Source organism: Paramormyrops kingsleyae, chromosome 19 (genome assembly GCF_048594095.1).
Source record: "Paramormyrops kingsleyae isolate MSU_618 chromosome 19, PKINGS_0.4, whole genome shotgun sequence".
Classification (NCBI taxonomy): Eukaryota; Metazoa; Chordata; class Actinopteri; order Osteoglossiformes; family Mormyridae; genus Paramormyrops; species Paramormyrops kingsleyae.
Genome location: NC_132815.1, coordinates 13,528,903 through 13,554,564, shown reverse-complemented (window position 1 = coordinate 13,554,564; position 25,662 = coordinate 13,528,903). Strand labels below are relative to the sequence as shown.

The 25,662-nt window shown below is 49.0% G+C and overlaps 1 protein-coding gene across 2 annotated transcripts in view; it reads left to right on the top strand.

Annotated features, from left to right (window-relative positions):
- The first annotated feature begins 2,319 nt into the window (after positions 1–2,319).
- Positions 2,320–25,662, top strand: part of rps6kc1 (ribosomal protein S6 kinase polypeptide 1) — a 46,540-nt gene continuing 23,197 nt past the window's right edge. The window contains exons 1-11 of one of the 2 annotated variants that reach the window (XM_072702488.1): positions 2,320–2,511; positions 6,568–6,603; positions 9,109–9,229; positions 10,128–10,243; positions 10,793–10,886; positions 13,238–13,297; positions 14,599–14,949; positions 16,636–16,739; positions 18,344–18,436; positions 24,103–24,150; positions 24,634–24,766. In XM_072702488.1, the coding sequence (XP_072558589.1) occupies positions 2,410–2,511; positions 6,568–6,603; positions 9,109–9,229; positions 10,128–10,243; positions 10,793–10,886; positions 13,238–13,297; positions 14,599–14,949; positions 16,636–16,739; positions 18,344–18,436; positions 24,103–24,150; positions 24,634–24,766 (1,258 nt within the window). In that variant the 5' untranslated portion in view covers positions 2,320–2,409. The remainder of the gene's footprint in view (positions 2,512–6,567; positions 6,604–9,108; positions 9,230–10,127; positions 10,244–10,792; positions 10,887–13,237; positions 13,298–14,598; positions 14,950–16,635; positions 16,740–18,343; positions 18,437–24,102; positions 24,151–24,633; positions 24,767–25,662) is intronic. The other variant, XM_072702489.1, reaches the window with a different exon arrangement.

Below are 25,662 nucleotides of genomic sequence, written 5' to 3'. Positions count from 1 at the left end.
GTGCTTTATTGAGCCAGATTCAAAGAAGCCAATAAAATACTACACTTCATGACAGATTAAATACATTTTCAGTCTTCAGCGAGTGTGAGTATGTGTATCAGAATGCTCTTTTGAATTGAATATATGTCATTACTGTGTAAAATGCACAAAATTGCTGGATTATGAAAATCACAATGAACACTTTCATAAATACACTTGGGATTGAGGTTCAAATCTCATTGTATAATGCTAAGCTGTTTTGTGAGAAACGGTATGTTTGCCTGATTTTGAAATGTTTTTATCCGCCATTTAATGAAAGTGTTTCACTGATAATTTTCAAAAAGAAAAGCCCACTGCAGAAATCTCAAGGACCGGAAAAAAACTTGTCTCATTGTTCATCAGATCTACGTCTGTCCTTTCCAGTGCCACCCGTAAGTGATGCAGCTTTAGTTTTGGTGCGATTTGTCTGAAAATAAAATGGGTCCCAGATGTGCAGCGTTCCTGCGGAGTTTGGAAAAGGTCCAGTGAATACTTTACTTCTTCTGCAGCTGCTCTTTCCTCTCTCTCTCTCTCTCTCTCTCTCTCTCTCTCTCTCCCACCTAGTGTTGCTGCTTCAATTTCTCTCTAAGTCAAATCAGGTGTAGATCGTCACCCATAGTGAGTCTTTGAAGTGGTTATATGACCCATCAAATACATTTGGTCGGGCTAGAGGCACATAGGAGCCGCAGGATCATTGCCACCTGGTTTGTTCTCTTCGTGACGCTGTTGAACTGCAGCTGGTAACTAGAGGAAAGGCTCAAACTGAAGGCCTACAAGGCCCTTGCCACAAGACCTCATGTTGGCCGGAGCCCAAGGAGGCGTGGACCCACTGGATTGCAGTGAAGCAGAAGGCAGGGGGCACATACTGTACAGTCACCCGGATGTCCACCTCCATGATGAAGGGCTGCACTGGGTCTGGCTACTGGAGGACCAGGGCCTAGCAAAAGAGATCCCTCAGGCACTGGAGGGGCCCATTTGCCCCTGGAGTCCACGCTAGGACCATGCACTGGGTGCGGAGCAGAGCGGTGATGGAGCTGAACCCTCTGATGAAGTGCCGGTAACAGTTGTTAAAGCCAAGGAATCACTGGAGATCCCTGATGGTCCAGGGCAGGTGCCAATCATGGACCACTTTCACCTTGTCTTTATCCATCCCAAGTTCCCTAGGCTGGATCTAGTAGCCATGAAACTTGATGGCTCAGCAGTGGAACTCGCATTTCACCTTTAACATACAAGTGACGCTCATGGCGATGCTAGAAGATACGCAGGATGTGATTCACGGGCTGAGCATGGGAATTGGAATACATGAGGATGTCATTGATGTAAACGATGATGAACCGCTGTAGCATGTCGGCCAGAACCTCACTTGTGAAGGCCCGGAAGATGGACAGACTGTTAGCCAAACCGTACAGCATCACCAGTTATTCATACTGACCAGTTATCATGATGAAGGTTGTAGGTAAGACTCTGCACTAGTTCATGCGGAGTTTGTTGTCGCCATGGGGTGTCAATAAGAACACTCTTAGGACAGGACACATCCGATGCTTACTCCTTAATGAGGGTATCTTAACTTTAGTACTCCTCCTCCAGTCTGGACAGTGTGAACACACATCCCTTGGGCAATGGGGCCCCCTCCACCAGTGTGATGGTGCAGTCGGAGCTCCTGGGGGGGACTGTATACCTGGGGCTTACAGAACACATCACCAAAGTTCTGGTACTCCTTTGGAACTGGGGAGTTATTGCAAAATAAGACATTGGTCAATTTTAGACAGTAATTTCATTCATTTTTTTATTCATTCTTTCATTAATTCACCTTCTATACTGCTTGTCCTATACACAGTTGCCTGGGTCCAGAGCCTATCCTGAAAACAATGTGAACAAGGCAGGAATAACGCCAGACGGGGTACCAACCCACTGCTTTTTTGGTAATGTAATAATTGTAAAAAGTCAAAGATAACTGAAATCAAAATATTTTGAATATCTTAACTTGTTTTGGAGCAGAAGGTGATTTTATTTGCTTTGACCTTGACATCTCTAAGGGTGTAATACAATATACTAATTTTTCAGTTTCAGTTTCATTCTTTGTAGGTAGACACTTTAGAAGTGCATCAAATTCTGTCATTTAAGTATTTAATACGATGTCTCTCGCTGTTTTTGCTTTTATATGACCCAAACTTCTACATAAACGCTCAACACCACATTCCACAACAAACACATCTTCGTTTACGTAAGGGGGAAGGCCGTGCGTACTGCTGGCGTCGAATTGTAGTTTTTTTTCTGTGTGCGTGAGTAGCGTGCGGGGGCGGGACTTCCGGCGGAGACGCTGCGGCGGTTTCCGAGCCTACGGCAGGACGACAGCAATGTAGCGCAGCTGGCCTTTTCCCCGCGATCAGAATGATATCGCAGCGGGAGAGGGGGGAGCTTGCACGCTTTTACACAGTCACCGACCCCAAAAGGCACAAGAAGGGATACACCGTATACAAAGTCACCGCCAGGGTAAGCCGCAAGCTCCGGGAAACATTCATCTGCGCCGTGGTGATTTTCCTTCGTAAATTTAAACTGTGGTGTTTATTGTCCCCCCCGCCCCATTTATGGTTTTGCTGGCGTTTGCTCTGCAATGTCACCAGTCTTTCTCCGTCCTAAATCAAAGCGCAGCTTCTAATGCTAGCTGATTTCACGATAACACTGCCTACTTGGCCGTGCGGGGGGAACCGTTCGGCTCCGATGTCCAGCTTGTGTCCGTGTTTGGCGATCCGATAATCTTGCTGGCGGTGTGTCTGACACCGCACTGACATCTGGATTGACCGGGGTCTTTGGTGCCGGGAGGCGGGCGACCAACAGTGTGTGAAATGATCGATCACCCAGGGAGACGTGACTCCTGATATTAAAATAAAGATAATTTGGGCGTTAAATAGAAGAGCCCGCTGAACCAGTGCCCCGACATCTGATCAGACTAGTGCGGCTACCACTTTAAGGCGCTGATTTTAATGCCGGGATAATCAAAGTATTCAGACATGCATGCATATCTTTGTAAATCAGTTCATACAGAGGCTTTCCCAATACAGTCGTCCCCTCAACATTATCTACTGTCAAACCAAATTTCGTCACCTGCAAGATGTACGAAGTTTTCACACATTTAATTTCATTATTCTTGATGGAATCCTTTATGTCCTTTGATGAAAGCTGATAAGCTGAAATACAGTTTACAGAGTTTTAATTCACAAGATGTCATGTTATCATATTTATTGTATTATGATTGAGAGTGTACCAACAGTAGATCAGGGGTTTGGTCTTGAAAACAGCTGATTTTTCTCATATCTCTGTGTTATGATTTTTGACATTGATGCAGCTGAATATATCTTAGACACAGTGAAAGTCTGCATCACCATAGCTCAGTGCAGTCTGACATCTCGCCTTTGTGTCATTTGCAAACTTTCTCCTCATTCTCTTCCACTGTCCAAACATATGCAGCAGGACTTGTGTTCTGTGTGAATGTATGTGCACTGTGTGAAATTAGTACCACTGTAACCTCACCGGCAGGGCTATGGGTTTGAATCCCGCCTCCAGCTCTTTCTGTATTGACGGTAACGCTATTTAATTTTGCCCTTTGTGCAAGTATGAGTACGAGTACATAGAGAGATTCTTTGGCTTTTGTTTATCCCCCATCTCCTTTGAGATACACATATAGAGAAACTTGAGATCAGAGCGTAGGGTCAGCCTTTTATCCGGCTCCCCTGCAGAGTGATATGATTACTCTGCGGGCCAAAGGATTTGATCCGATGACCATCTGGACACTGGCATAGATTAATAATCCGCAGATCTACACATGAGCCTTGAATATCGAACTTGCCCATTCTGTGTACAGTTCAAACGTGGTTTACCTTTTAGCATGTAACTTATGTAGTTTGGGAGTTATCACCTATCAGTATAATGTAAATCGAAATAACCAGGGGTGAGTTTCCCGAAGCCTTCTTAACGCTACGTCGTTCGTTAGTTCTATCTTTTAACACAGAACTTAAGAACGACGTAGCATTAAGAACGCTTCTGGAAACTCACCCCAGAAGCTTATTTTCATTCTTCTTTTTACTGCCCGTTTACCTTTTCTGGGTGGAACCTTCAGGCACTTCTTTAATTTAATGTTGTCACGTACCATTCTGATGTATGTATCTGCTTCGGAAAGGACTTTATTACAGTTTTATTACTGTCATCTGAGCTGTTTCCGCACTGAGTCTGCTCTCTTGCTTTCCCCCCCATTCTAGAGGGATTTGACGAACTTGCCCTTGTGTCAGTGCATGCATGTGGCGAGGCACTTGTACACCATACCTTCACACGATCGTTTAGGTCTGTCGCGCTGTGGTCGTGGGGGGAGTGACTTAGTGTTTGAAGATCTGTGAAATGAGCTGCGCTCAGTGTCTGATGTGTGTGTATGTGTGTGTGTATGTGTTTTTCCCCCCTGTTGTCCTCCTCTGAGGGTTTCGAGTTGTGCACTTCTGCCGTAAGAAAATGAGGAACCTTCTGCTGGCTATGAATGGAGAGTGGAAGGCCGATTAATTAACTTGTTGGTGAGAGACTGCACCTATGCAATGACCTTTATGTAGTTGCATCCTCCGTGCACATTTTGGGTGCCACCTGTAACATGTCCGTCTTCTTATCGGGGGTCTTGCTGTATCGACAGACCAGGCAGGAAGTGGGGCAGCTCAGACGGGGTGACTGAAGTGCAGAAATGAGCAGAATCAGAATTCTGCCTCCCGGGGGAGCAGTTCCTTGAATTGCCTCTATTATTAGTGTCTGACATGAACGTGACGGCGACGTGGAGCCTGGAGGGTGCATCGGCCTTGAGGGTCCCGTAAACTCGGCCAGAGCAGTAAGCTGTGACCGGAAGGTCACCGGCTCAAATCCCAGAGTTGGCAGAGTGTTTTCACCATACTGCCAGTGAACAAGGTCCTTAACCCCCAGTTGCTCCTGAGACTGTCTGACACGGCTTTCTTAAAAATGTGTGTAAAAGCATCTGTTAAATAATATAATGGATCCGTCTCTGAAACAGGTCAATTTTCCTCTGGTTTTGTCAGTGCCTGTGCTGCTCATGGGTATTTTTTTTACGTTCGTAACCATGGCAAGGGAGTCGCATTGAGTGTTGTTCCCAGGGAGCGACTTGTGTCTTCAAGGGGAGTGGGCGATGACCCCCAGTTAGGTGAGGCTTACGGCTTTAGCCGCTCCCGTGCCTCAGGTACCTCCTAATCGGAGATACGTGATGAGTCAGCAGTGTAAGAGTTTCCCGGTCGGGCTCTACGCTGAAACCGGTTTTTCGCACGGTGTCGGGTCACAATGGGCAGAAGACTCATCGCAAGAGGCAGGATGGCGCCATAAGTCCGATCCGATGTTGTAACACAAGGAACCGACTGGGACTCAGATGTGTCAAGAAACACACAAGGCACTGTGCAGTATTTCACCTGTGCAAAGAAAACATTTATTTTAGAGAGCGTTCATTTCAAACCCTTTTTTGACACTAGAGGGTGGCATTGCCATATAATTTGTAACAGTCCCACTTCAGACTAAGAATTTGTTTGTATATTCACTTAAAATTGTGCTGTTAAACTATGGTTCTGGCAGGTCAATTCCCCTGATTTTAATTTGACAGAATGAATGTTTTGTATCGATTTGAACTGTGGTAATTTGCGGTATCAGCATGTCGGCTTCTTTAAGAATTGTCACGGTGTGACTTCTGCAAACGTTTGACTTGTTATTGCTTGTTACCAGGCACTGTCTGGGTCTGGTGCCTCTTGTGAATTTGTGAATACTATGTGCCTCTGTCACCGCATGTGCGTAAGTGTGTGAGCACGGCTCTCTCTCTGTGTTTGTGCCTCCTCATGTATGTGCCTGTGTGTGTCTGTCTCCTTTTGTGTGTGTGTGTGTGTGTGTGTGTGTGTGTGCGTGTGTCTGTGCCCCCCTGTGTGTCTGTGTGTCTATGACCCCCCCCTGTGTGTGTGTGTGTGTGTGTGTGTCTGTGTTTGTCTCCTTGTGTGTGTGTGTCTGTGCCCCCCCCCCCCCGTGTGTGTGTGTCTGTGCCCCCCCCCCCCCGTGTGTGTCTGTGTCTGTCTCCTTGTGTGTGTGTGTCTGTGCCCCCCCTCGTGTGTGTTTGTGTGTGTCTGTGCCCCCCCCCCCCCCGTGTGTGTGTGTGTGTGTGTTTGTTTCCTTGTGTGTGTGAGTGTCTGTGCCCAGTCTGTGTCTCCCTGTATGTATGTGTGTGTGTGTGTGTGTGTGTGTGTGCTCGCCCCCCCCCCCCCCGGCCAGCCAGACCCGTCTCCCTGTATAATGTCTTCATTGTCTCTGGCTCAGGGGCTGACAGGGGTCTCTCTCCTCCCGGGAGCGTTTCAGCAGGACCAGTGGAGCCCATTAGCACATGAATGGAGGTGCAGAGCGTGTCCCAGCAGGCCTTGTGCTGAGGAGGTCTCCTGCTTGGCAACGGCCCCCAGCCCTGTGGGGGGTTAGTGGTGGGGTGGTCTGCAGCTGGTCTGTGCTGATTGCCTCCTGCTTCTCTCGTCTCCCCCACAGATCATCTCCAGGAGGAACCCGGAGGACGTCCAAGAGGTATATTCCCCTCTCTGCTTATTACCTTGGTCTGAGGCGACACTAGGGGGCAGCAGTGAGGGGCTCTGCAGAATTGGAGCGGAATTGCAGTGGAGTTGGAGATATTTCCAGCACGCAGCCATGGTGGTGTCCTGGCACCTCCCAGTGCCGGCTTTCTGCACGAAGGTGGTTTTCCTGGAGGCTCTTGGCTTTAGCTGTTGAGATTCAGAAAAAAACTGCTTCTGTTGCTCAGCAAGGACATCGTGCCGCAATGTTACACAGCATTTTAAAAGACCAATTTTAATGATAATCTCTTTGTGGTGTAAGAGTCCTAGATCTCACAGCACTTGCTGTATAAATTAAGCAAAGGAGCCACAAAAAATGGTCAAAGTTTTACTTTTAAATAGTGTAGCGAAGGAAGATGGGAGCCTCACACACCCTGCCCCTAGTGGACGGTCTGGGAATTGAGGCCAGCTTGTAGAGGCTCTCCAAGCCTTACGGGGGGGGGGGGAGGCCCTGCTAATGAGAACCAGGAGACAGTGCTGCACACTGGCATTGTGGACTTCGCAGTCACAGCCGCGTGAGAATTGGGTCACCCGGACCTCAGCCCCCCGCTGGACAGCCGTGTGACTCGAGTGACAGAAGAAGAAAAGCAATGTTTTCAGTGGCATTAAGTGGGGGGGGGGGGTGTTGTGTTCCATCACTTGTGGCCCTGACCTCCTACCATAAAGTGGGTGTTGTGTTCAGTCCGTCTGAGAGTGACGTACCCCCCCCCCCCCCCTGCACAGAGTCACCCACACTCACTCCTCCGTGTGTCGGCTGGCACGCCATAGAGTTCGCTGGCACACTCTGTGTAACAGTGAAGCTGATCCTCTCTGACCACCAGGCAGCATAGTGGTTAAGAACGTGGAATCGTAACTGCAAGGTTGTTGGTTCAAGTCCTGGAAGGGAATTAATGTGTATGATACTTAATCTGGAATTGCTACCAAAAATATTTTTATGTATTATTGTATATTATATTTTAATATAATTTTGATTATGAGATGCTCAATTAAGCAGCTAAAAATAAACAGCTTGACATTTGAGCCGTCTTAAACCCGGATTGCAGTGCGCCGTAAGAGACGCCCGTTCATTTCCCCACCGTCTTGCCGGCACCTCCTGTAGACCCCCCTTATCAGCTGCGGTCTTGCATGAGGACGTCACATTCGTTCAGAGACCGCGAGTGTTGCCGGACTCAAACGATTGAACAGTGACGGGGAACATTTCAGACATCACGTTGTCCTGAAATGTCCTGCAAAAAAGTTTCATGCTGATTAATTTTTAAACATTATGATTTAATCTCATGCCTTTCTGCTTACATAAAACGACAGGACATATTTTTAAAGTGCTTAGTGGTAGAGGTCAATGTTAGTGGTGCAATGGTTTCCCTGCACTCACTCCACTGTCACTGTTTACTGTTGTTTACTATTGGTTCTTACTGTCTATCATACTTTCTAAATGTGTAATCCTGCATGTTCCTTTGGAATTAGCCAGTATCTGTCTATTATTGCTGCACCCGATTATTTCGAGAACCGACTCTGATGCTGAAACTGATTGTTTGGGAGGTTCTGCTTATATAAGTTTAAAGGCCGACACCCCCCAAATAAATTAAAAAATAAATTAATTACATAACAAAAATATGAAAAAGTATTTTTTTTGGTAAAAAAAAAAATCACCAACTCTGGTATACAGCAACAGTCCCAGAACACTCTATTTTATAACTGCAGGCATCTTTTGTGTTTATAACATTTATAACAGAGAAGGGCTGAGCATCGAGTGTGATAGACTTCTACTTTTCTGAGTGTCTTTTGATTTAGCTCTTTCTGCACTGAATTTTTCTTTTGCATTACTGACAGACTAGTGTTATACAGCAGTACTGTAGGATTTGTTTTTCAGAAACTCATCATACTCTTTCCTGCCTCACCTTAAGGTGAGCAATCAAATTTGTCATGTTGAAATGTTTATTAGTAGAGTAGTTCCTCTTCATTAAATGATATCAGAGCAGTGTTTGCAAAATGCATTTCTAACATCATTTTCACTAACAATAAATTCCACACAGCAGACATTTTTCTAACTGTTTAGTACAAGGGTCTGCAAAGCAATATGGGTCATTTTGAAGGGAATTATCATTTTTAACCATCGGCTGATGGCCGATTGTCGCTGTATCGGCTGATAACGATGTTTGGCTGAAACAATCAGTGCATCTCTTCTGTCTGTCTGTCCAGCTGTTAATTCTCTGCCATGATGTCATAGTGTGTGCGGCGCGATGAGTTCCGCAGGCTGCTGTGGTGCACACACACACGTCTTTGGTCATGGCGGGGGTGTCGTCCCAGTGTGGGGCTGTCACTCGTCACACGTCCCCCTTTATTCTCGCTGCGCCGTCCCGTCCCGGCCGGTCTGGGGCACTCCGCCCCCGGGACCTCGGGGAGAACGGCTCGCAAACAGACGGGACCCCTGGAGACGTACCTGCCCCTCTCTGTATTTCAGATCACCGTGTGGAAGAGATACAGCGACTTCCGGAAGCTTCACCGGGACCTCTGGCAGATTCACTGCAGTCTCTGTCAGCAGTTGGAGCTCTTCCCCCCCTTCGCCAAGGCCAAGGTGTTCGGTAGGACCGCGTGTAGGGTGGGGTGGGGTCGGGGGGAGACCCCAGCTCTCTGTCGGTGGGACTGGTGTTGGTTTGCTCTATGCTGCATATCTCGGCTCTGCTTTACACCCCTCGGAACAGAGGAGGTTAATTTTCTGAGCCCCGGAACGGTGGCTTGGGGGAGATCCCCAATTTTGCCGCAGGGCACGCACACACGTGGGGGGGCTTCTTTTAACATGCGTGGTCTCATGCAGCCTCATAAGACATGGCTGTAAGCAAAGCGGGGAAGTGGTTTATGGAAGGAAAGCAAGGTCAGCTGGAGTGTTCAGTTTTCTGCCAGTTAGGAATGGAAGAGGTACACCTTGGTGTAATGGAGTTGGAATTTAAATCTTCCTGAAATTCGAATTCAATTCCAATACTGTTCCCCATATTTTTTCCAATCCCAACTCCAGTTCTATCTGATTTGGACTGGAATTGATAAATGCATTCCGGAATGGCCCCCACCCCGTTAGTGTTAGAGTAGCAGCTGGGCTTGGCCTGGGGATCTAATTGGTCCAAAGAAACTCGCGTGTGGCCTTCAGCGTGTGGCTAAGTGGGCTAATCCTGTGTGCCTGTAATCAGAAGGTCACCGGTTCAAACCCAGCCTCAGTATGTTTGCGGGTCCTTGAGCAAGGCCCTTAACCCCCAGCTCCCTGGGCGCCGCTACGGGTGGCTGCCCTTCGCGGACAACAAAAAAGAGCAAGTTGAGGGAGGCGTAAAGACAATTTCCCCACGGGGATCAATAAAGTATCGATTATTATTATTATATTAACTCCACCATTCTGTATAACCCTGTCAGTGACTGGCATCTGACGGTTGCCTCAGATGGGGCTGCATGGTCCCCCACTCCTTATTTTGGTACTTCCATGCCACCCCGCAGGGCGCTTTGACGAATCTGTGATCGAGGAGAGGCGCCAGTGCTCCGAGGACCTGCTGCAGTTCTCTGCCAACATTCCAGTCCTCTACAGCAGCCAGTACATTGAAGACTTCTTCAAGGTTTGTTGGACAAGCCCCACCTCCTTCTGCTTGCCATGCCCACCAGTGAGGTGTGGGTGGAGCTTAAGTCGATTTGTAGGATCGAAGGAGGTAGGGGACTTCAGTTATCCATGCATGTGGGGTGGCAATGAAAGGCGCCTTCATTGCTCTCCCCAGTTGGTTCGGGCTGGGTTTGACCAGGCAGTCAGGCAGTGACTGACAGTGCAGTAATCTCGCCCACTGTGGCTCCCAAAGCCTTGCTGTTCCTTGTTAAGGATCCCTGCTAAGTTAATGACTAAATGATGATACACAGATTGCTCAGCTCAGCAGCCACTATATACAATGAACTTATCAGGGAGGTAGTGTTCTCAACAACAAATAACTTTAGTCATTCATTTTTTTAAATAAAATTTGAAGGGAGGAAACTCCTATGTTTTTCGTTTATGTTACTGTTGCTAGGTTTAATTAGCCCATCATAACGAACACAATCTGCTGAAAGGACAGACGATCTGTGCGCCCGTTCAGTCGGTGTAGTAAACAGCGCTCACTTGACCATTGGTTCTGTTCCAGGGAGGCGAGGTCCACGACGGCTCGGAACTCATTGGGCCGCCAGAACCCTTATCAGACTTCCTCGCTGACAGCTTGTCAGACTGCAGCTCTGAAGGTAGGACGGCCTGCGGGTCGTAAAGTGGCCAGCAGAGGGCTCTGTGGTGCCACTGGATGTAACATGCATGTCTTGGTGGAGGGATAGCCTTTTGTCAGCTGGATTCTTCAGATATTATGTTTGAAGGATATGTATTTCATAGACAACAGGCACGATGGTGTGTGGCTCCGTGGGACTTTCACTGGAACCCTAAGGTCCTTAACTGTAAAAACCTTGCTCAGGACACTGCATAGATGGCTGACCCTGTGCTTTGAAAAGCAGTGCTGGGCCACTGTAACCCTGGAGCATGTCCGAGGAAGCACAGGGCACCTCCGGGACAGGATGCCAGTCACTTGTAAGGCACATGGAGGCATACCCACATAGTGTGGTTTACAAATGCCTGCTGAGTAAGCGCATGGACTGCGAGGGGGAACCCCCACAGCATGGGGGAACCCCCACACAGAGCTGGGGCTGGGGTTCCCACCCCAGACTACCGTGCTAACCGCTAGGCTCCAGTAAATCAAAAAGCCTAAAGTTTATTAAATTTAATGTGCATTTAGTATCAGACATTATTTACAGTTATATAAGTATATACAGTCCATACAGATGTATAAGCTCTAACCTGAGGTTAGTCTGAGGAAAGCGCAGTCCATTGGCTCCACAAACCGACTTTTTAATCACCCTGGACTTTATGGGAGTGGTCATTTTTTGCAGATTGCTCTGATTGGCCAAAATAATCTTGGGCCATGCCACTCTGTTACTTGTAAGTTTGTGTGTTACTTTGGCTTTTACAGAATCACTGTGCCATAAATTAATTGTCCAGGATTCAGTATTTACTCAAATATATTTGTGTCCTTTTTTCCTGCACAGTGTACCGTGTTTGCATGGGAAGTATTTGAATGCACAATTGTTTGAATATATTTTTTATTATTATTTTTATGGTTATTGCTGTTAACCCCCCCTGAAAGGTGGCACACGTGGAGCATTCTGGCCTTGTGGCGTTTTGATAAGAGGCTTGGGTGGCGGTGGGGGGGGGAAGACAGGAGGAATGGTCATGTTTCTCCAGCAGCTGTGACCCAGAAAAATGACGGGCATCATCCGGCAGTGCCAGTCGGTCCCTGTGCCCCTCGCCCGCATTGTTCTCGCAGAGACACTTCATCCCAGGCGCCACTAGAGGGCAGTGATACAGAATACAATGCAGTCCCTGCCTCCGGAGAGAATCTGGCTGATGGGAATTCTGTTACCAGAAGGGACAGGGAAAGGCAGCAATGTGGGAACTGGTTTAAAAACATTTACTTTCTTTTTAACTGCACTTCAGTCCCTCCCCTAACCTGAGGCCCTGCTTCCATGGTTACATGAAAACATGATAATAAAAACACTGTTGCAGATTCATGTCGCTTTATAAGAGGATCAGTCTCCAAAAAGGTGTAACATAAACAAAGCACAGGTGGCCTCCAGGTTTGCTGTTTGAGCCACGGGCCGACGCCTTGGCCTGCTCCTCTGACTGCTGTGTGCCATATGACTTAACTGAAGGGGACGGGCAAGTTCGTTGCTGGCGGCTCGCTTGGGACACGGTGATGAATCTCAGGCGGATTTTGCAGTGGGTACATCGTAAAAACAGCCCTCGTACTCATGCTAACGTGGGTTTTGATGGTGTGTCGGCTTGCTGCTGCTCTTGACTGGCGTGTCAGTGTGCCTCATTAAGGACACACCGCGATAGAAAAAAATTCACATTGCGATATTTGATTTTTTTTTAATTAATATTACAATATCTATAAAACAAAAAAGTTTAATTTTGCCAGAAAAAAACTATAACCTAATAGAACTTATCTACTAATAGCGTCTTAAATAAGTTGGCAGTGCTGCCGTGGGCTGAGCCAACAGACAGAGAACAGTGTCTACAAATCAGTCTTTTGATCAGTGTCGTCTCTATGGAATCCGACATATTTCCATATCGCGGAAGCCAAACGTCTTTTGGTGACCAGTTCTTGTTTGCGTTTCTGCTCCTCACTAATTTTTGATAAATTTCTCACAAATTTGCTGCACAATCTATGAATGAGTCAAACAGAAAGTGCAAGAATGAACAGTAAACTTAAGACTTTTTTTTTTTGCTACATATACATCGTCTTGTAAAGGAACAGTTATTAAAATAGTTATTAAAATTGCAGAGCCTGCTAAGCAGAGTAAAAGAGTACAAATGTTTTAGCGTAACTTATTGCCTTAATCCAGCTCGATCCTTGCAGTGTAACAGTTGCATATGCATAATAATGTTGACATTAATATCGCACATTCTGCAGCTCTGGGTTGCCTTTTGCAGCATGCTACAGGATATTTATACACTTGTATGCTGTGTGTTCATTTTCTGTTCTCAGTTCAGAAAGACGTCGGAGGGGTGGACGATTCGACAGCTGCCAGTCATTCTGAATATGGAGGTACGTGCTGCTCATGAGGTGGTGGGTATGAATGAATGAATGATGTTTTAGCAGGACAAAGACCCCCTTATGGGTAAAAACAGACCCCAGAGCTTCACAGTGGGTGGCTTGTGTTCCTGGCTTATTTAGGGACCTTTCGGTGTTCTTGGGCAGTAACAGACTTGTGTAACACCTTCGTAGCCAAGGCCAGCATATCAATGGCTTCCTAACACCCTTCCCCTGTTGTTCATGATGGGCATTTTCTCTCAGGTAATATGATGTGGGTCTGATTTTGCCATCGTATTGGCATGTGGTGCCGCAGGGCTTATTCCGATATAATTTCAGACTCATTATAGTCAGCCATGTTAATAGTTGTGTGTTTGCTGGTTTTCTGTGTGTGGCTCTGCAGGTTTAGACTCTGTGCTCATGATCAGAAGGTCAATGGTTCAAATCCCGTGGCCAGCAGAGTGATGTCACTGTTTCGCCCCTGAGCAAGGCCCTTAACTCCCAAATGCTCCAGCAATGCTGGTGCAATTGTCAAATTTGGCTTATGTCCTGAGGGTTGGATGAAAAATGTTTGTTGCACGGGCATGGGAAGTTCTTGCTATAATTATTTTCACCAGGTTTTCACCCCCCTACACACACACACACACACACACACACACCGAGGGCACTGGGGCATCCTAGATCTGGTTAAACATCATCCATCTCTTTGGTGGGGCTGCTCTGGAAATACCATTCAATCTGATTAATTTCTAATCTGATAATCCCCCAGCAGACATCTGGAGACTTGCGGCTCGTCACTGAATAGGAATTTAAGGATGCTGTGCCCTTTGAATCCGCCCATGTCTCCTGATGCACATTTTGGGATAAAGTGATAGTCCTCTTTCAATATCTTAATGAAGATTCATTCCAATATGTTAATGAAGATTCAGAATCAAGATGATAAATAGTTGGGTGACTTTGTGAAACATTTTAGTGCCTTCCGTGAAGTTTTAGCTGGAAGCTGTAGGAGAATGTTCTAGAAATATGTGTTTTGTCACAGCCTAGTTTGGTAAATGGAAGGTTCTGAATGAATTTGTACACAGGAATACTTGTGCTTCTTCAATGATGGGTTATATACGTGTGGGAACCTCCGCAAGTCCTCACTCAGCTGCTCATTGAAAGCATCCATAACTACAACTATTGTTCTTCTACTCTTTCTTCTTTGACCACCGCTCTGTGAAAGTCAGTGCTGCCACCTACTGGAAATACTTAGTCATGCACTGTCAATTCTTTGCAGCCGGTGGACACAGAGTGACCCATGTCCCCGACTCTGTCAGGTATCTCCAGCGACAGCGATCTGATTTCCCTGCTGGTGGACACGGACTCCCTGGCCGACGTGGACGATGGAATGGCCTCGGACGGGGACTCGCCGAACAAGCCACCCCGCGGCTCTAGCCCCTCGCCGCTTCCCCAGCTGCCGGACGACTCCCAGGATGTGGAATCCAGCCGGGCCAGCAGGGCGGCGGTCTTCCCCAGTGCCCTGAGGCCGCGTGCGGGAAAGAAGGACTATCTGGAGAGGGCCAGTGAGCAGATCAGGCTGGCAGTGCAGAGGGAGGGGGAGCAGGACTATCAGGCTGCCTTCTCCTTCTACCGCAGTGGCGTGGACCTGCTGCTCCAGGGTGTGCAAGGTACTGGAGCCACTCAATCTCCCACTAGTCCCCATGTGATATTAATGTGCTGGGTAGGAGTGTCTGAGATCTCCCCTGGACCGCCTGCTTCCTGGGCCTGCCCCATTCCTGATCCTGGCTCCGAACTGGGAATATCCTGTTGTGGGATTTTGTGGGGGTGGGGGGGACGTTTCTGTAAAATTAGCGCTCCGGTTGGTTAGATTAAGTGGCGTGTCGCACTGCCTGCTGTAGTCAGCAATGTTCAGCAGTACTGCGGTGTTCAGGGCGTGTTCAGGCAAGTGCGGAATGCTGCCAGGGAACCGGAGTGATCATGGAGCTGACTCGTGCCTCGCAGTTCTTCTGGATGGCCAGCAGGAGGCGACGTCCCTCCCTCTATCCAGTCAGGTGGAGTCTGTGGACCGGAAAGGCAGGCAACGGACGTTCCCCCCTGGTGCACTTCCGTTAAACCCTTCAAACCGTTGTACTTTCAGATTCTAATATCCTGAGTTTTGTGTTGTTATGGGGCTGCACATCCTGACAAGATATCAGAGGACGACCATTATAGGCAGGATGAGTTTGAGTTTTGATAAGGCAGACTTTGAGGGATGTCTGCTGCGAATGCTGCTCTTAGTGAAATCACTAGGTGACTGTCTCTGTGTCCTGCACCTGCTGTTTCCCATGAATCTACATTTAAGGACCCCTCGCGGTGCCGCTAGGTCCGTTTGCGGTGCGTCACTGGTTAAGTCTTCCATGGCATGTAGGAACAATGAATTGAATGAATTGAATCTTAGAATGATGTTGGTGTTTTAACTGCTCACCCTGATGAGAAACACTATTTAGGGGGAGAAAATGGCAGCACAACATCAAGTGTTTGTTTTGGTTGATTAACTGTTGTAGCACTATGACCTCACACCTCGAGGGTTGTGGGTGCAAGCCCCACCCCCAGCCTGGTTCGCATCTGAAAATAATGCATGTTATCAGACGTTCTGAGAGCGGCGCTGCTGCATGGCATAATTACGGCTGCTGCAGCGTAACCTGCAGGAGAAACGCGCTCGTTCACCCCGACGCGTTAATTGGGCGCTTACGCAGATGTTTTCCTGTGTTGTTGTGCAAATAGTTTGTGGGGTAATTAGGGGGCGGTCGGAAGAGACGGAGCTGCTGTCATGCTGGGGCCCTCGGGGGCGTCCTCTCAAGGTCCACGCTGCCCTCCTCTCCTCTCCCCTGGGGGCTTCCTGTGCTGAGAGGGGGGGTCCTTCTTGCTTCACCGTGTGACTGGGACTTTCTTCTGTGGCTCTGCGCTGTGTCGGTGCGCAGTGAGATTCTGCTCGGTAGGGGCCCCGCCTTGTTCCCAGAACGGGATCCTCTCTCCCGCTCCCTGTAGAGGAGTTTGTTTTGCTGTAAAGCCACCTTAGTTGGCCAGGTCCTCACTGGTCATTGGTCAGGGGGTCCTCTAGAAGGTCTGGTTTTAGGGGGTTCGTTCTTCACGTGTCCTCTGTGTGGTGATGGGGTTGACCCCCGGCTTCAGAGCCCGACCCCCTGGCTTCACAGCCGGCTGCGTACCTGCCAATCAGGAGTGGCTGATCGTGGTACCCGTGTCCATCCCCTGAGCTGGTATTGCCCCCCCTTGTTATCTGTGTTGGGTCTCCGATATAGATATGTGTTTTGGGGTGGGGGGGCTGATTTTCTGTTTCTGTTCTGGTGCCCCAGGTGACCCCAGCCCCACGCGGAGGGAGGCGGTGAAGAAGAAGACAGCAGAGTACCTGATGCGGGCCGAGCACATCTCCTCTCGGTACCTCCGAGACGGATCCGAGGTGGGACGCGCAGAGTACCTGACGCGGGCCGAGCACATCTCCTCTCGGTACCTCCGAGACGGATCCGAGGTGGGACGCGCAGAGTACCTGACGCGGGCCGAGCACATCTCCTCTCGGTACCTCCGAGACGGATCCGAGGTGGGACGCGCAGAGTACCTGACGCGGGCCGAGCACATCTCCTCTCGGTACCTCCGAGACGGATCCGAGGTGGGACGCGCAGAGTACCTGACTCGGGCCTAGCACATCTCCTCTCGGTACCTCCGAGACGGATCCGAGGTGGGACGCGCAGAGTACCTGACGCGGGCCTAGCACATCTCCTCTCGGTACCTCACCTCCGAGATGGATCCGAGGTGGGATGCGCAGAGTACCTGACGCGGGCCGAGCACATCTCCTCTCGGTACCTCCGAGACGGATCCGAGGTGGGACGCGGCTCCAGCCTGGTCAGTCTCACCCAGCGGCAGTGAAGCTTGTATTACAGGCAAAACGCAGACGGACAATACAATGACCGGACTGGGGAAACAAACTGAAACGCGGACGAAATATAGAGGACTAATGACAACAACCAAAAACAGCTGATCACACGAGGATTCCACGCGGGGTTAACGAGTGGGCGTGGCACACGAAAGGAGCGGACGATCGGGGCAGGACACATTTATTTTCTTACTTTACAAATTACTGTTTTGATAAATGTGCTTAGATGTGTTTAGTACAATATATGCTCTTCTTGTTTTATTTTAATTTTTTTATTTTAGCATTTTGTGTTTAAATGCTAAAAAAAAAACATATTTAAGTGTAATTTTTTGGGGCCGGGAACCAATGAGTTGGTTTTCCATTATTTCTCATGGGGAAAATTGGATCACAACTCGAACTTTTTAGGATTCGATCCGGAGTTCTGAACTGTATTTATTTAATTATAACGACTGAAGTGAGTGAACATCATTCTTTGTTATTGATTCTTTGAGACTCTAAATCTGAATGTTTTGGTTTAATTTCACATTCTTGGGAAGCAGACAGATGGCATGCTGTCTGTCCCCCGCAGGCCACCGTACTGTGGTAAAAATCACAGTTTCTCAGGGGTGCTGTGACGAGCCCTCACTCTGTGTAGAGGGCCAGACTCTGCATGTGTGTCAGGTCACAGCCTAGTGAGGGTTTATGGTGGAGGCCTCAGTGTTTGTAATGTAAACTGTAAATTGTTTTTAACCATCTGGGATTCAGTGGTAGGGCCATGCGGTAGCTCAGTCGGTAGCTCTGTAACCTACACACATCAGAGGCTCCTGTCTGGGGTGTTAACCCTGCGAGAGCCCTATGCTGCGTGGGATAGCCCCCCCCCACAATGCCAATGACCCCGATCAGGAAAAGCCGTCAGAAACAGGCAGATGATTGATTACTGTACTGTGCTGTAGCTACCACTGACAGGGCTAGCTTTAGCGTTAGCATTAGCGTTAGCCTGGGGCTCTAAGCCGTGAGGAAAATCGTGTGTGAGAAAGGAAGATGGTAAAGGGCCCTTTTAGCCTTGTGTAACCGCCTGAGGTCGGGCGCGGGGGCCTCCAGCTCTCCTGCACCGGGGCCATGATTGATGTGTGATCTTTGATGCCCTCTGCCAGGCCCCGGGGGCGCTGGGTTCAAGGCCCACCTGGAAGCAGAGGAACCCCGCAGAGGAGCTGAAGATCTTTGGGGTCCTCGGGGTGATCGACAAGGTGAGTCTTGAGGGTGTCGGAGGGGGCGGCAGCCTGGCCTTTGAAGTTGGGATAGGGGTGGGGGCGCGGAATAGAAGAAAGGGACCTTTTATCTAAGCAGATCTTGTAAGGTCACGCGAAGTTTGCAGGGCAGAAAGGTCAAGCCGAGGGTTGTGATGATTTATTCAGCGCTGCGTCTCTGTGAGTCTTCATCGCTCGTTAATACTTCACGCCAGCTAAATGAATTAATGAATGCGCCAAGCGTCTGCAGGCCCACTTCCTGTCCCGCCGTGACTGTTTCGAGGGGGTGGACCTCCATGAACTCGAGTCAGTGGTAGGTCTGTGTCGGGGTAAGAGGGTAAGCCGCCCCCCCCCCCAGGTGGATTCAAAACCAGGGGGATTCCCAGTCGGTTATCCATCAAGGCCATCAGCAGGCACCAGATGGGAGGTGTCCATTCTCCTCCTGTTTTGGTGAGCCCTTCACCTTCTCCGTTTAGGTATGACATCTACAGCTTTTCCTGTAAGTGTCTGTGTGTGGCTCAGCCAGTTTGGATGCGGTTCTTATCATTGGAAGGTTGTTGATTCCAATCCCAGAGTCGGAGTGATTTCGACTTTGGGTCCTTGGGCAAGGCCCTTATGTTTCTCAAAAATATGCATCGCTTTGGAAAAAAGCATGTGCTGAATAAATAAATGGATAGTCGGGAGAAGGTTCTGTCGGGTTTTATTGACAGTCAGATGGCCTCCACTGGCGAGCTGACATCCCCCAGCGATGCACGCAAAACATACCGTTAGCCTCACGCCTGCTCCATCCCGGGCTGGCGGCCGGATCCGCGGCGAGCCGTTTCCCGCTTTTGGGCAAATTAAAATGTGGCCAAACGCTCTGTCTGATTGGCTGCTGGGGCCGCGACGAGCTGAGAGCCGGGTCGGCGTCCCGCGTTTCCCTGGAGATCAGGACTCCGTCCAATCGCCCGACCCCACGGCAGAGCACATGCTAGAGTGGGAACTGATCCAATACCCAGGGCATCTAGAAGATCAGCTTTGGGTCCAGTACCAATAAAACATGGACCATGGGCTCACGTTCCTCCAGTTCATGCAAATCCCCTCCCAGGTGGATAAATAAGCATCTGCACAAATCTCTGAGAAAGACTTCAGAAAAGTAAATTATAAATCCATAACAATGAAAGCCTGATGGTAATTGTAGTATTTAAAAGGTGACGGGAATTGTAGCAGCAAGTATTGAAAAAATTACATTGAAATGAATTTTGACAATGGAAGCTTTCTTGTAACCTCTATGTGTTTGGTTGTTACTCTTGATGTGATTTCATTGGCCGATGCAGTCGATTGTGGTGGTTTGACAGTCGATGTAGAGAATAACCTGCGTTTGGGAGGTTTCTCTGTGAGCGAATTTCATTGCTGACGGGACTGAAGCATCCGGAAGCGCGGATAGAAGCATAACGTTCCTTCAGCCACACACTGCAAAAGCTTCGGCCTGGACTGCGCTCAGCAGTCATGGATGCCACAGTCTGTCCCTGGCCTGGAAGCTTCTGGAAGATGGCCCGTTTCCTTGGGTTTTCACACCGCGGACAGAAACCGCTCTGCCTGCTCGTGGCCGAGCCGCGGCCACATGACCGCCGGCCCGCGCGTTTCCGTCACGGCTCGCGGTATTGTCGTTTTTTTTGGTGACTTTTTTGCAAGCCCCCCCTTCCCTGTATTTGCACAGGGACTTTCTCACGCCCTCCCCAGCCAGCGACTCGCTTTTCTGTCACGGTAATGATCTCATGTTTTAACAAGCCCCCCCATTTCCCGGCAGGTGAAATCAGTCCACGCCGTGAGAAAAATGGGGCCCCCATCTGGCTCACGGCCGCCCCGTCCCAGCGGGGAGCCAGCGGGAGGCCGGGCCTCGGGCTCACATGCCCACCGACACACACACACTGCCTCCTGGTGGCCTTGGAGCGCGCGCGGCTCCTCCGGCGCTCCCTGCAGGGGTCCCCCCGGTGACGGACCGGTCCTCGCCGTCTGCCGGCTTTCGGCAGGACTCCTTCAGTCTGTTCGCCCGGACCGGGGCCGCGGCAGATGGCGGGACCCTCGGACTTCCACCGGGCCTGAGGGCCTCTCACTTCCTTCCTATTTATTTATTTCCTTCTGCCCGAGTGTTTTGATGAAGACTCAGCGGTGCAGAAGAAGCTCTTCTGTCGCGGGGGTGGGGGGGGCGGGGGGGGCGGAGAGGAGGCCGTGCTCACCGTGCCCGCTTCCCGCTGGCGGACCGGAGCTGAGGGACTGGATGAGTGGGGGGGAAGTGCTGCCGGGCTGGGGGAGAAGCTGGACTCCGACTTGCCTCCCCAGTCCAGCTCTGCCCTTGGCGGGGGTGCGGTAGTGGCAGCGACTCTGTGTCATGTGACTTCCCAGGACCTCTCCGATGTCATGTACCATCTCTTCCTCTTTATGGTGCTGAAGGGTTTTTTTTTTTTTAAAAAAACATTTTGTCTGTAATTAACTCCTATTCCATAGCACAGAGTGATCATAGTGATAATTTTTTAAAATATTTCTAATTTATTTACCCGACGCTTTTATCCAAAGCGATGGACAAGCAAGCCATGGAGCAATTGGGCATTAAGTGCCTTGCTGAAGGACCCAATGGTGAAATCATTCTGCCCATCCTGGGATTTGAACCATTACTTTTAAAGCTATTTTTGGGTTGATTTGTAGTACATGCTTTTGGATGATCTGTGTTTCAGGAATTTTACAGCCAAATTCTTACCTTTAAAGGCTGGTTCACACTCCTCCGCATGTGTACACGCAGACATGTCCGCACGAACGTTTATGACTTGTACATCATCATCCTCATCTGCGGACAAACGCACGCACGGACAGTGCACATGCAGTTCTGGACACCCTGCGCATGCGTAAGCTCTTCCTCCTCAGTATCTATGTTGGAATGACATAGCAAGTACGCAGCGTGCGCATGCATGCAGTGTGTGTCCTCTACGGCACGTTGTCCACATGTGTAAAATGCGTGGCTTGACTGGAGAACTATGAACGTTTCCGTGTCTGCATACACGGTACGAACGCGTGAGTGTTTGTGCGTGTGCGGAGAACTATGAACCAGCCTTAATAAACCTGAAATCACAGCACAGTCCTGGATCCAAGGGGGCCTTTCAAGTCCTGCAGGATCAGAGCTGGACCCCCCTCCCATATACACCCAACTGACCATTCAGTGTCTAAGCATCTTTTTACTCCAAGCAAAAGCCAAAAGACACAGTTGATAAATTCATATTTCTCTTATTATGCAAGAAAGCTTTTTAATGACTTTTGGTTTTTTTTTCTAAACTTTAAAAAAATTTTTTTTTTTACCTTACAGGACGTTTTTTTTTCTCATTTCATGCAGCCAGATACTTAGCTCAAAAAAGTTGGGTTAGTCTGTCTCTGTCAGGGGCACTACAGCAGGGCGCCCCCTAGGGTCTCGAACCTGCAACTCTGGAGTCCACCTTCTGTTTCGCACTCCCGGCACCTTGTTCGTCATGTAAGGTGAAACTAGGTAGCCTCTGTTGCTTAAATATGGACGAGCAGCTGTGCCATTTTAACCTGAGAGGCTTAGTGTGTCGCAGGGGGCTGGGGGGGGGGGGGTTGCTCTGTTCTCTAGGGTGCTGGAGCAATGTGTGCCCCCCCCCCCACCTCCCTCAGGGGCAGCCCTCCTTCAAGATGGAGAACAGCTGCTCAGTGGTGACCTGCCCATTTCTGTCCCCCGGCCCCCCTTCCCGCACGTGGCGGTATTACGGAGCCGCGGCCCCAGGACAGATGGAGGGCCCTCGCCGGCCCCGTGTTTGTGCTTTAATTATATTAGCGCCACGGCCGCCTGGCTCACCAATGAATGTTTATCTACGGAAAGATCCATTATCATTTAGCCAACACCTGTTCGGGAGAAGGCCGAGGTCAGGGATCAGGATGTGAGAGAAACGGGCGGAGCCGCTGCAGCCAGCAGAGGGCGCCCTATTCTCTGAGGTTGGGGGGGGGGGGGGTCCTCTCTCTGTACCTGCCATGCGTGTGTTTTAAGGTGTCCGTGTGCAGTTTTCGAATTTGAATTAAAAAGTACATGTATTAAATCGGCGAAATAAATGGCAGAGAGGACGGACGTTAGAGTAAATACCAAAAACAAAAAATACTTTTCTCAGATGCAGGTTTCTGTGCTGACTTTGAGTTTTGGATGGCGTTTAACGCCTGTACGCTGTCAGAAGAAGGGTACAACCTTGGTACAGTTTTGTTCCCCAAGGTACAGACAATATTAATGTACCCCCAAGATACATATGCAGCTAGGGTGCAACTGGCAGACCCTTGAGGGTACAGCCCCAGTAACAAGCAATTGTGCTTAAAGTAATTGGCTTAAAGGTACAAGCTGGTGCTTTTTCTGACAGTGTAGGTTCTTATACAAAGTCAGTAGCTGAGTGATTGCATACAGTTGTTCGTTATGCTTTTGTACGTGGTTCAGTTTCTGTACTCTGGGTCAGTTGTGGCATCTGCACAATAGGCTGATAAATTGATCTGAAAGGAAACATGCATTCATGATCTCAGCTGGAAGCAGGATTTAGGAGTAACAACAAAGGGAGAAGTAACCCTTTAGTAATGAGGGTGGTGGTGAAGTTGTCAGTGAGAGATCTGAAGGAGGTGGAGTGCAGGCATGGTGGGAGCTGCCCCCCCCCTCCCCCCGTGTGCGGAGTGTCTGTGGCAGAAAGGTCGCGCTCCATACATGTCTGTTTGAACATCTAGGGTGGGTGGGGGGGGGCAGGTTAGCTGTGGGCTGTGCTCTTGGGGGAGAGTCGAACAGGAAGTTTAGTGACATGGGTTAAATCAGACTGAATGAAATGGATGACAAACTGTAGAATAACTGCTTTAACTTTGCTTTAAACTCAGGATTTTAAGTGTATTCACTGGCAAGCTGTTAAAATTGGACTGAATTTGATATCAGTCTTGCTTGTCATTCTCAGCTCCCCTGGTATTGATCCACCTCTATTCTTCTGTCGTATTTATTCATGTAGTATTATTATTGTAATTTCTGTGTATATATTTCTTGTATATGTATATATGTGCATACCGCTCCGTTCTTCTGTAAACGTTATTATGAACAGATGATTGCACAGAAATGAAGTGGATGGTTTAGTGTTGCACCTGCCAGTTACTCAGTTAGTTGTTGCTTCTGGCTCCGTCCAGTCACCTACTTTGTGTCGTTTGGGGCCCCGGCATGACCGTAGGGCCCGTGCGTGGTTAGGAGAGCTGTAGCTACACACAGATGGAGGGGAGAAAAAAAAATTGTGATTCGGTAAATTCGGCCGTGCCAAGTACGGCAAGCTTCGGTTACGCTCGTACGATTAGTCTGTAACCCTCCGTGCAGTGTTGTCACTTTACCCATTTTCATTTTTTTTAAAGACCTTAAATGATGTCATTATGAAACGGTCTCATTTCAAGGTAACCCCGATGCCTCGTATTGCTGACGCTACATAAACTCTGAGCTGTACGGTCAAGTCTTTACAGCCCGGATGGTTCCTCTGCAGACTTTGCTGATGGCTATTAAATACAGGTGTACAAAATGTCCTCATTCTGAATTTTTTTTTTTTTTTTTTAATGGTTACATTTACTTGGATGCACGTAATGGTGAAATATTCATGTGAAAACACTCTGTTCGGTTTCCTTTTCAGGTTTTGCTGGTCATGGACAAAAGGACACAGGAGACCTTCATTCTCAAGGTAAGTTTTGCATTTATTGTTATTTTTACCATCAGTTTAATAATCAGTTACATTATGAGGACATAATGAGTGATGTATTGTCACTTAGTATGCAGGACCATGTGCTTTGATTTCCTCACTCCGGTCGTGGTTTAATAGCGACGTCTTTGTCCCTGTAAGGTGACAGCGAGCCGCCAGTCAGATGACTTAGTTTGCGAAACTCCCTGCTAAACACATTGACCCATGTAATTGATTTTAATGGCAGCTCCGTGGCATCTCCCGAGCGCTGGATGCCAGCCAGATGCCATCATCGTGCCCCCCCCCCTCCATCTCCCCCCCCCCCCCCCCCCCCCAGGGGACTCCGGGGCCGTTGAGCCGGAGATGAGACCCTCTGTCTGAAGTAGAAAGTAACAAGAATAGATGAGTTTGCTTGATGAACAGGGGTGGGTGGGGGGGAGGGGGGGGGGATGCGAGGACACGCCTGACCTTTCCATTCCCCGTCAGGGCCTGAGGAAAAGCAGCGAGTGCGGCCGGAACAAAAAGACCATCATCCCCCGCTGTGTGCCCAACATGGTGCGCCTGCACAAGTTCATCGTCTCAGAGGACGCCGTCTTCCTGGTGCTGCAGCATGCTGAGGGTAGGTCGTCCACATCCTCACTGTGAAGCTCCTTTCCCCCCCCCCTTCCTTCATTCATCCCTTTTATCCCACCTCCCCTACCTGGTGCTCTTTACGTTTTATTTTTCCGTGTCTTTATTATTTTTGTTTTTTTTTCTCCCCCCTCCGAGCCTCCATTACCGCGGGGGTCTCAGGTACCACTCCGTCACCGAGGGAGGGGCCGACGGCGCGGTGAGGAGAAAGGCTAGCGGCGGTGGGCTTTTGTCTGCGCGGGGCTCTGCCGCTCCTTCCAGCCACGGCGGCTTTTACCTGGGGGGGGGGGGAGGCGGACTGTCTGCCAGCACGGCCCTGGTTTCTAAGTGTCTCACACTGTTCACCACTTTTGTCCGCTGTTATGGCTCCTCTGGCTCATTGCGGGGGGGCATGGGGGGGTTGCTGTACGCCTGAAACGCACACTGCGCGTGTGAAGGTTAAAACCCGCGTGAGCCCCGCACGGGGATGACTCGAGCCGGATCATTTACGTGCGCTAAATGACAGATAGCTAGCGTCCGACTTTTTCTATCATCAATGACTTCCTCCTGTTATTATTCTTGGTTTTTTTTTTCTCCACGATATGAAATTGGATATTTGTGCTCATTGAGATCACCAACCTCCAGAAAGCGTGCATTTTTTATTTCCGAAACATCAACCTGTTCCGCCCAGCTGTTGGCAGATGTGCACAAGACCGATTAACATTTTTCAAATTCTGTCCGACGTTTGAACTGAAACGGAGACTGATGACACCTGAGACTGATAGCTTGCGATGGAAAATGCTACTGATAACAGAATCCGGATCAATAGTTTTTATAAATTATGAATGTATTGCCAGACCATATGTTCTTTATATCAACGAACAAGCGCCATGCCATTGATGCAGA